Source organism: Colobus angolensis, unplaced genomic scaffold (assembly GCF_000951035.1).
Source record: "Colobus angolensis palliatus isolate OR3802 unplaced genomic scaffold, Cang.pa_1.0 Scaffold189, whole genome shotgun sequence".
Classification (NCBI taxonomy): Eukaryota; Metazoa; Chordata; class Mammalia; order Primates; family Cercopithecidae; genus Colobus; species Colobus angolensis.
In genome coordinates this window covers 890,589-902,533 of record NW_012115032.1, presented here as the reverse complement: position 1 = coordinate 902,533, position 11,945 = coordinate 890,589, and the positions used below count along the sequence as shown (strand labels likewise).

General features: G+C 34.6%; 1 protein-coding gene across 2 annotated transcripts in view; it reads right to left on the bottom strand.

Moving 5' to 3' along the window:
* Positions 1-5,231: 5,231 nt before the first annotated feature.
* The window catches only part of GNRHR (gonadotropin-releasing hormone receptor), a 14,935-nt gene continuing 8,221 nt past the window's right edge, over positions 5,232-11,945 (bottom strand). The window contains exons 2-3 of one of the 2 annotated variants that reach the window (XM_011940284.1): positions 10,449-10,668; positions 5,232-6,628 (exon numbers count right to left, since the gene is read on the bottom strand). In XM_011940284.1, coding sequence (XP_011795674.1) covers positions 6,384-6,628; positions 10,449-10,668 — 465 coding nt within the window. In that variant the 3' untranslated portion in view covers positions 5,232-6,383. The remainder of the gene's footprint in view (positions 6,629-10,448; positions 10,669-11,945) is intronic. The other variant, XM_011940285.1, reaches the window with a different exon arrangement.

The following is an 11,945-nucleotide window of genomic DNA, read 5'->3' as shown; positions in this document are numbered from 1 at the left end:
TCTAATCCCAGTAGTTTGGGAGGCTGAGGTGGGAGGATTGCTTGAGGCCAGGAGTTTTGAGACCAGCCTGGGCAACATAGTGAGACCCTTTCTCTACAAGAATAAAAATAAAAAAAATTAGCTAGGCATAGGAATTCACACCTGCAGTCCCAGCTACTTAGGAGGCTAAGGCAGGAGGATTGCTTGAGATTAGGAGTTGGAGGTTGCAGTGAACTATTATCACACCACTCCAACCTGGTGAAAGAGTGAGACCCTATCTCTGACAACAACAAAAAACTAAAACATTTTACTGACCACAAACATCATTAAATTTATAACAATAATGTAATATTTTATTATTAACTGCTTGACATAACTCTAAAGTGCTTTTTTTTCTTCTAAAATATTTTGGCTGCATGCTACTTGATTATATTTTAGTATAGCAATATTTTATAATACTTTTTTTATATATTGATAGCTTTGAAAGGTTTCTTTCAGTTTTACAACCATTTATTACTAATGACATCCTAGCATGAAATCTGACACATTGCAATGCATAAAAAAGATGTACTTGCTGTTTCTAGTACTGCTATGGTTTTGTGCCCTAGAAGCCCAGGAATTCTCATAAATTGGATCTTGTACATTTCCAATCAAAAGAAAAAAATGTAGAAGGGTTTATAGTTGTCTGTGCTGCTGCATTGTTCAGTATACTTCTGAAAAGAGAGAATTTCCATTTTGACTAGGATTTGATAATGATCAAATCTTTTCCTTATGCTTTTCCTGCTAAGTATATTAGTTTGCTATTGTTGCATAACAGATCACCGCAAACTTCAAGTCTTAAAACAATATATCATGTTTATCTCACAGCTTGTATGGGTAAGGAGTCCAGCTACAAACTGAGTCTTTTGCTCAGGGTTTCACTGGACTATAATCAAGGTGCTTGCCAGACTGTATGCTTATCTGGAGGTTTGACTAAGGAAGAATCCACTTGTAGGCTTTTTCAGGATGCTGGAAGAATTCATTTATCTGTCTGACTGAAGGCCCTAGCTTCTTGCTAGCTGTCCACTGGGGGCTACCCTCAGGTCCTAGAGGCTGTCCACAGTTCTCTGACACATAGCTCTCTGCAAAGGCATTTTACAATATGATTGTTTGCTTAAGGATGAATTTCTCACTTCAGTTTGCTAAGATAGTCTTATATAATGTAATGTAATCACAAGACTGATATCCTAGCACCTTTGCTTGCTAATCTAACCTGATCAAGGAATGACATCTTATTAATTTGCCATAGGCAAAGTATGATTGAAAGCAAGTCACAGGTTCCAATCGTGCTCAAAGAAAGGGGATTATATAAGAGTATACCTTATTGGGAATCACCTCTTGGTGTACATGTACAATAATTTTCCGTGGAGAAGCTTCTGTACATTTTGTGTCTTGTTTTCTTCTCACCACTTACATAGTTCTGTTGCCATATGTCTAGACACATTCATATCATGATATGACCTCTATCCCTACACTTTCCTGTCACTATACCAGGTAAGTCACTATAGTAGGTATTTTTTCTAGTATTATGCCTGGAAGTTTCTTGCAATGGTTAGCAATGACTTAGCTCAGCATGAAAGCAACCAGGAATCACTCACTATCCCTCTAGAGTCAATCTAAAGATATTCTTAATTCAAATTCCCCTTGGCTGGGTCCCAAAAATACACATGGCCATCTCAATACCACTTCATTTGAGGGGAAGGGTGACAGAGAGAAAGTAAGAGTGGAAAGAGATAGTCTTAACCAATTGCAATTAAATATTTTTTGTTGTTGTGGATTTTATAAAAACATATGACCACGTGAAAATGTATTTTCCAGGGCCCCAAGAGTGGACTGAAATAAGTGAGGAATTTAGAAATTAAGTTTCATGAGCTTTATAGGAAATCCATTTCAAGTTGCCATTTATTTATTAACTTACTTGATAATTGTTCTCTGAATCTGAAATGATGGCCAGAATTTTAAAACATGTGAACATTCTTATCCAATGAACTAGTTATAAATAAATGAAGAAAAAAAAGGAGCCAAGAGTTCCCAAGAAATTAAGTAATTAGGCGGAGCCTACCCACTATACGTCAGATAAAGGTTCTAACCACTAGAGTTTAACATATTTGGATTTAATTTATGAAAAACAATGAAAATCCGTTCCTTTCCCTTAGAGCTACATTTATTGTGCAATCATTGTGTTTCAGAGCTTCATTTAGTTTTTATGCATTGTATTTAAGTTATGTATTACTTAAATTTGTGGCATATATAGTCTAAATTTTGTTTTGAAAAGTTAATTGGTGATTGTGGCAGGTACTGCAGTTTTCTGACCAAAAAGGTCAGAAAAAGGTCTCTTTTTCTTTCTTCTTCCTCCCCACCTCAAAAATAAAAAAATAGAAAAAGCCTTCAATTTTTTTTAGTTATCAGATTGCTAAGTGTTCACAGAAATTGAGCCCTGTCCCACAAGACAAATTATTCCCTTAAAGTGTTCAGGGTAATGTTCTTTGCTAGTGATTTGTTTAGGGTCAGTCATGTGTCCCAGTTCTAGCCAATTTAAGGAGAAGTACTGAGAGTTATGGGAAAGAGAGATTCATAATGAGAAGTGACCTTTTCCTTCTGCCTTTGACCCCTAGAATGGTGACAGCCAACTTCTAGTCAGAAAAAAGAAAGCCTAGTATAATCAGAGAAGCTGAGTCAAAGCTCTGACTTAACTGATTCTGCATGCCTACCTCTGGACATCCTATAACATGAGATGGAAAAATGCCACTTCTAGTTTGACATTTTATTCCTTACAACAGAACCCCTTCTAATAGAAACAATGATGTATAAAATAAAAGTCAGACAAACACACACACATATAACCTTTATTATGTTTTGTCTTAATACACACACAATATGAGTTTATTTTGGTAATTTGGAATAACAGGAATTCACAAGGAAGAGATTTTTAAGAAATCATGCAGATAATTATATTAACAGTTTTTGTATATATTTATCTATTGCTGCTATGCATACATTTTATATAACTTTTAAAGTTAAACTAATTGTTTTAAACTTGATTCCTAATAATCATAAAAATAAGCAAGATTAGATTGAATCTGATTTTTTCTTTTAAAATTTCTTGTATTCATACAAGCACAATGTATAGTAATTAGAAAAGCCCAAGGCATTGGTTCAACGTAGGAAAGTGGACCACAGGTAAAATAGACGGAGTTCTAGAAGTGTTTTAACTGCCTAAAAATATTATCTGTTTATGACTACCACCTAAGTTCTAAGACAAGGTCACTCTCAGGAAATTTCAAACTCGTTTATGCTATGTTCCCTGGTAGATAATGTTTGTGGTACCTTCCCCAGAGTATTTTCTTAGCTACTATATTTCCGTTGAATAGGCTTAAATTGAACTAATGTAGACTTTGTTCAATTTACTGTCATTAGTTAATGTCACTCCTGTACTAAACTGAATTGCTAAAAGAAATTCAATTTTTAACTAGTTTTATAAGCTAAGGAAGAGAAACCAAGATAGAATCTCAAATATCTGATATATTAGATTGACTCTGTAGAACATTTCCTTTTTTACAAGGAGTCCTCACCTTTTATTATAATAGGATATAAAATAAATGATTATAATATCAAATATGAAATATTGTCTGTTGAGTGGATTATCTTTAATTTCAAAGCCATATTTATCTTTTGTGCTATAAATTTTAGTTTATACATTACATTATAATGTATAATTATACATTATAATTTATGGACCACAAAATTCATAAAGAATAATTATTTTTGTTATGTTTTTTATTACATATTGAACCTTAAGAGAGTTTCTTGGTTTGAAAACAATAAGCATATTGAAGCAATCTTGTTTCAATATTTACATTTTTATGTTTGCATATAAACTGATGAATAGATTCTGTTATATTTTTACTGTAATAGACTTCTTTATATATATACAAAGTCAGCTAGGACTTCTTAACCTTTTTTTGTGCTATGAGCTGCTGTGGCAGTCTGGTCCATCCCTCTCAGGATTGTGTTTTTAAATGAATAAAATAATACAAATAGGACAAAAATTTAAAAATACCTCTATATGTATATATATATATATTTTTTGTTTGTTTGTTTGTTTTGTTTTTTTTGCATGGAATGTAGGTTAAGAACCCGAGTCAAGATTTTGAATAGCCCTTTAGTTAATGTGTAAAAAAATATGCTCGAGGCAATTCCTAAGAGAGATCCATAATGAGCACACAAGAAGAACCAAGCTGAGATACGTTCGTTAAACTTGTGTGTGATAAAGCCCTTAGATTGTATCTGTACAAGTGTGTTATTTTTGCTTTTAAATCCCAGAAGTAAGAATTATCAGTTTAGGAATAAATATATGATAGAGACTTAGAGAACATTGGTTTTGTTTCAACTTATCTACATCCCTGTGTTATCTACGAGAACTATAAAATCTTGGAATGAGTACACATGCCAACTTTGAACATTTTAGCACACTACAGAATTTTAGCCTTGTCCAATTCAACTGTAGAACTGGGCCAAGAATTGGTTAATTAAAGGTATGAGTTTAATGAAAAAGAAGCTATGAATGAAAGAGTGAGTATGCAGAGGGAGTTCAATTGAGACAGAATTGGAAAATAGGGTAGGATGTGAAACAAACAACAACTCAGCACTATAAAACTGAAGTATGAGAGGAGAAAATCAAAGAAAGAAAGGACTTACCATTAGTTGGCAATTTACTTTCCACAATACCACACACCTGGAGTATTTAGAAATTACATTTCATCTTTTGTGTGGCACTACATAGCTCATGTAAATATAATAGTATCTTACCTATTTAAAAAATGTTGAATGGCTTAATTTCTTTTAAGACCCTTATCATGTTTTTCACATTAAATGGGTATTATATTCCCATTATTTTCATCCCTTCCCATTTTTCATGGAAGAGATAGATACAAGCCTGAATTAAATAAAGAGGTCTTGTTATGCAGACATATTTTGGAAACCATACTATTTAATGTGAATATCAGTAGTTGTTAGTTGTGCCATGGGCTAAAAAATACAAAAAATTAGCCGGGCGAGGTGGCAGTCGCCTGTAGTCCCAGCTACTCGGGAGGCTGAGGCAGGAGAATGGCGTGAACCCGGGAAGCGGAGTTTGCAGTGAGCTGAGATCCGGCCACAGCACTCCAGCCTGGGCGGCAGAGCGAGACTCCGTCTCAAAAAAAAAAAAAAAAAAGGATTGTGTTTTTTAAATGCACAAAATAATACAAATAGGACTGAAATAAAAATATTACATGGAAATATAGTGTTGTGCATAGACTGCAGGTTAAGAAACCCTGCATCAAGATCTTTCCCTCCTTCCCCCAACACGCTGTCTTCTTTGATCTGTACAGACTGAAGCTGTAGTTTTCTCTGCAGAGTTCCTTTTATGTATCAAGCATCTTTTTGCTTGTGCATTTGCTTAATTTTGTTTTCATTTTTCTCAGTTATTTACGAAATATGGATTTAGTGAGATCAAGAGATAGACAAAAAGTTCTTCACATTATTGAAATAGAGGGCATATTATGCATAAAGCATACTCAATGTGAGTATTTTCTTAGTTGAATTTGGAAACATTGTTATTTTATGGCGGTTAATTGCCACAAACTCCATAGACTACAGCTTAGAGAGGAATGTTCTAAACCCCTGTCCAAATCCTAACCCCTCTAAAATTTCCCTTTATATAGAGGTACTTCACAACCTGTACCACATAAATAGGATGAAGGAGAACTACTCATGGTCTTGTCAGGTTGGCGGAGTGGTTGGTGGGGTTGGTGACTGACTCCTGCAAATGTCGGAATGCTTTTGAAGCCAAAGAGAAAAATAGATCCATTTGTTTTTTTTTCGTTTTAACTATAGGAGGGAAAGTTGATCTTATGGGCAAGGGGCTCTGTGCTCTATGTACTATGTAGCATAAAACTCTAATTGCTAATATGCCCCTTTTGGAGAAAAACTCACCAAAGCATGCTGAGTTTAGACCTGTGTTGTGGTTTCTCGCCTTTGATTTTTTGGCATTCTTGTGCCTTAGGCTGCAGGTATTTTAAATATTTGTACATTATTATGCACAGGGAAAGTGATAAGAAACCTATATAATGTGTTATATGAGGTCAGAAAAGGCAGAGATTAATTTAGAAGCTTATGATGAAGAGAAAATATTTTAGTATTTTTCCTGAAGATTTTTTCCTTAATAACTGAGGCTCTGAAAATGGAGGTTCTAAAAGAACAATAACTTAAGTGTAAATCCTGCTTTGTTTGTATGTAAACATGCTCCAACATTTGTGTTAATATTCCCAGATGGAGAGATTCATGACCTTACCCTTCTTTGTATGACTTCTTGTATAGTCTATCAATCACAGAGAAAAATATCCATAGATAAGTGGATCAAAGCATGGGTTTAAAAAGGCAAAGAGAAAGAAGAAGTGATTTACTGGGTCTGACACCCTGTTTAACATTTCAGGATCAAACCAATACCAAATTCCTAGGACATAGTAGGGAGTCCAGCAGACAGTGAATGAAGTGGCAAATGCAACTGTCATTTTTAGAGTCTTCAGCCGTGCTCTTGGTATATTGTTCTTGGACTGATTCAGTTGCAGTTCTATTGGATAGAGAAAAGAGCAAGTGTTTAAAGATCAGTTTTCTCATGAAACCAAAGTGGACAAAAAGGAAGACAGCATCACTAATTCAACTTAATCAATGGGAGAAAATTTCTAGTATTTTAAATAATAATAATTTGTTTGAAAAGCATGTTTTATATAATAAGAGTTTTCCACTATGTCACATAATGAATAGAAAATATTGAAGATGATACTGCTCCTATTTCTGCCAAACTAATCTGGATTTGAAATATGGGATACTCAAACTCTTAACATATAAACTTAAGAGAGTAGATGAGGTTGAGCTCAGTTGAATTCTTTATAAATTTTTTTTTTTTATTTTAATAGGATTTTTTGGTGGACTGATGGTGTTTGGCTACATGAATAAGTTCTTCGGTGGTGAGTTCTGAGATCTCTGTGTATGCTGTACCAAATGTCTAGTCTTTTATCCCTTGCCACCCCCCACCCTTTCCCCCTAATTTCCAAAGTCCAGTGTATCATTGTTATGCCTTTGCATCATCATAGCTTGGCTTCCACATATGAATGAGAACATATGATGTTTGGTTTTCTATTCCTGAGTTACTTCACTTAGAATAATAGTCTCCAATTCCACCCTGGTTGCTGCAAATGCCATTATTTCATTCCTTTTTTTTTTTTATCACTGAGCAGTATTCCATAGTACATATATACCACATATTTTTATCCACTCATTGATTGATGGGCATTTGGGCTGGTTCTATATTTTTGCAATTGCAAAAACTGTGCTGCTATAAACATTCCTGTGCAAGTATCTTTTTCATATAATGCCGTTTTTCCCCCCAGGTAGATACATAGTAGTGGGATTGCTGGATCAAACGATGGTTCTACTTTTAGTTCTTTAAGGAATCTCCACACTGTTTTCTATGGTGGTTGTACTAGTTAACATTCCCACCAACAGTGTAAACGTGTTCCCTGTTCACTGCATCCCTGCAAACATCTATTATTTTTTGACTTTTTGATTATGGCCATTTTTGCAGGAGTGAGGTGGTATCACACTGTGGTTTTGATTTGCATTTCCCTGATCATTAGTGACGCTGAGCATTTTCCCCTATGCTTCTTGGCCATTTGTATATCTTCTTTTGAGAAGTGTCTATTCATGTCCTTAGCCCACTTTTCGATAGGATTGTTTGTTTTCTTCTTGCTGATTTGTTTGAGTTCTCTGTAGATTCTGGGATTAGTCCTTTGTCAGAAGTACAGATTGTGAAGATTTTCTCCCACTCTGTGGGTCATCTGTTATCTCTGCTGATTATTTCTTTTGCTGTGCAGAAGCTTTTTAGTTTAATTAAGTAACATCTATGTATCTTTGTTTTTGTTGCATTTGCTTTTGGGCTGTTAGTCATGAATTCTTTGCCTAAGCCAATGTCTTGAAGGGTTTCCAATGTTATCTTCTAGAATCTCTATGGTGTCAGGTCTTAGATTTCAGTCTTTGATTCATCTTGAGTGATTTTTATATAGGGTGAGAGATGAGGATCCAGTTTCTACACATGGCTAGCCAATTATCCCAGCACCATTTGTTGATAGGGTGTCCTTTCCTCACTCTATGTTTTTGTTTGCTTTGTGAATTCTGACTTCAAAACAAAATTATGTTCACTTTGCTACTAAGGATAGTAAGTATCATGTGTGGATGAAAGTGTACTACCCCAAATTATCTATCTCAACTGTGTGCTTCTTTCTATGATAGCTGAAATAATTTCACTTTTCATATTAATACAGCCTTTAAAGTTCATAGGTTACACTTGTGAAGAAATTTGCTGGAAGTTAATGGAATTACTGACTTTTTACAGTCAGGCTGCCTACCTGAAATTTTGAACTTAGTTCTTAAAGGTAAAAAGGTGCAATTCTGAAGTGCTCAAAATCTGTTCTTGTATTTCATAATAGAGAACTTCTGTGTTAAGTAAGAAATACTCTTCACACACTATATTTTTTTTTTTGAGGGAAACAGATAATGATATTCAGAAATAGTCATTTTGAAATTTCTTATTAATTGGTCACCAAAGAATGGACATATAGAGGAAAACATTTACATGCATGGTGTTTTAATTGTGAAATTATTTTTTGTCTAGAAGTATTAAAGTAATTTATTAAATACAGACTGATTATGGATTTTTGGCAGATAAAACTAATTACTATTTACTCTGTGCCTTGCTAGAGGCTTTGCTCTTTTCACATACTATTCATTTTCTTTTCAGACAGAGTTTCGCTCTTGCTGCCCAGGCTGGAGTGCAATGATGCAATCTTGGCTCACTGCAACCTTTGCCTCCCGGGTTCAAGCGATTCTCCTGGCTCAGCCTCCCGAGTAGCTGGGACTACAGGCATGTGCCACCACAAACGGCTAATTTTTGTGTTTTTGGTAGAGACAGGTTTCATCGTATTGGTCAGGCTGGCCTCAAACTCCTGACCTCAGGTGATCTACCCGCCTCGGCCTCCCAAAGTGCTGGGATTACAGGCATGAGCCACCACACCTGGACTTCACACACTATTCATTTAATCCTCAATATCTGTAAACTTTGGTGATACATCCATTTAAAATTCAGAAAATCATCTTGGCTTAGCAAGTGACTTAAAATGAAAAAAAAATCAAGACAACCACAACATGTCATGCTTTTTCTTCTTTTGAAACATCATCACAGTCGATAATTGGTTTACTGTTTATGACTTTTCTGCTAGACTGTAGTTTCCATGAAAGCAGGATACTTACTAGATTTTTCCTATTCACCGTGGTATCCCCACCTAGCACAGTTTCCAGCAATGCTGAGTAGTCAGTATGTATTAATCAAATAAATAATATAATAATTAAATGTGTTCATAATAGTTATGGCTTCCTGCCTCTGCTTTTTTGTTTTTTCTGCTTATGTACTGCTAATATTTCTTCAAATTAACTCCTATTTGAGATTCACCTTCTTATTTTCCCTCTACCTTTCTTAGATATCGCTTATAAAATGGAATCTCTCAAGATAAGATTTTGAAGGCAAATTGTTTTTGCAGTATACTGTTTTGGAAATATTAAATACCATTTTGTGCTGGCAGGTGAAAACTGCCCAATTCCCTATTAGAAAGCATCACCATGAATATTTTCTTTTGAAAATACCTACTGAGACTATTCATGCTATAATAGTTAAGATGATTTCCCTGTTAAGTTGTACCAGATATGACTTATGTACTATGTCATTGATAACATATCTTTTGGATGTCATGCCAACATAACAATGTTTATTTCATAAATATATGTTTTATTTTTGGGAATGCACCATTTTACTAAAGCAAAAAAGGTACAAACACATGTGTGAAGTTTTGAATGAAATAATTAATTACAAAGTCAATAATATTTTGTATATTAACATACACACAAATGTGCATAGTTTACGTTGTATAAATATAGGGGATTTCAATATAAAATGAAACAGCTTACTTTAGCTAGTTTATTGGATAGCATTTAACAGGTTGTACTTTTCTATAGTCTAGATATCACAATTTGTACTTGCTACCCAGCAGAAACCATTTGCCAATGCGTATCCTGGGTCTTAATGGAATAATCATTAATTCTTCTTTAATTTCATGATGTAAATGTAGAACAGCAGAAGATACTAAGTTACCTTATCTGTAAATTGAGGATGATGAAAGCATAATAAAAATGTTACTTTATGGGGTGATTGTGAATATTAAATGAGCTAATATATACAAACTGCTTAGAACAGTATCTGGCACATAGTTCATGCCACTCTGTTTTGAGCATCGTTGTTTAAAAACTGCCCACAAATGACACTAAATCTAAGGAATACATACTGTGGGGATCCTGATGAAGGACCCGTGTCAGGGTGAAGATGATTTTTGCATTGCAGATCAGCATGATGAGAAGAGGGATGATGAAGAGGCAGCTGAAGGTGAAAAAGTTATAAAATGCTTGATGCCACCATTGTGGAAAACTGCAGTGTGTTACACATTGAGAGAAAACTTTTGTCTGTCCGGAGCCGTCTGCTAGATGAATCATCCTGAAGATGTATAACTGTATGAGACAATAAAAAGCTATGTTACTTTTTTCCAAGTGGTATTCGAAAGTTTTCTCTTTGGTACTCTGCTAGCCTTCTAGCATGTTACCTAAAGCAATTTCCAAGTTCCTTAGTATTATATTTCTGATGTTTCTATGAAAAGTCATGTGAATACTTAAAATATGTTTGGGTAAGTGTCAATAGATCTACAAGATTTTGGATTTTTTAGCAATTATTTCAACCTTGAAGAATAATCATCTTTCAAGGATTTAAACGTTGTTTGTATTTCAGTTTCCAGTACAATTATGCTGAGTAAACTTTTCACAAGTGATTTTGCTCATAAGTTATATCTGCAGTAACTATAACTTTGTCTGGCACTTAGAATGTACCACCCAAAATATGTATTTAAATTTTATTTTAGAGACAGAAACCCTATTAAAATGACATTTTAAGAAATGGTCACAAGACATGAAGAGACAGTTGCTCAAAGAAAGATGGAACATGTCAAAACAAAAAGCAAACAAAAAAACAACCCAGGAACCAGGTGAAAAGAGCTTCCACTGGCCAAATCTGGGGCAATTTAAGCATTAAAGTGCAAAAAGGAAACTGATCTAAAAGAATGATAAACTATTGAATAAAGTAAGGATCCATGAGCCCATACTTGTAAAAATTACAAAATAACAAAAACAACAAATAAATGGGGGGGGGGGAAAAGCCTCTTACATAATGTAGAATGCCACCTAATAAATGAAAAGGAATAAACAGAATTCGTGATTAACATTTGGTAATCACTATAATAAGTGATTACAGCAAGAATCATCAATAGCTGGTAAAAATAGTGGGTGGAACTTGGAGGAGAACAGGATATTTACAAAATCTCAAAGTATCAGTCTGCAGGATACTTATTCATTATAAGGAATAAAATAAAAACTCTACAGAAGAGAAATATCTAGATAAGTATGTTAACATTGCCAATAATAGGACCCATTGACAATGTCTGTCTCCTTATGTAATGCATTGAGAACTTAGCATCACTAATTTGGTATTTTTGCTTAAAGTGTATAACCTGAATCTAACCTCGAGAGGACAAATCCCAACTGAGAGACATTTTACAAAATGACTGATTTGCACTCTCCAAAAATGTCAATATCATGAAACACAAAGACAGACTGAGAAATGGTTCCAGCTATAAGAATACTAATCCTGGCTAACACGATGAAACCCCGTCTCTACTAAAAAATACAAAAAAAAAACTAGCCGGGCGAGGTGGCGGGCGCCTGTAGTCCCAGCTACT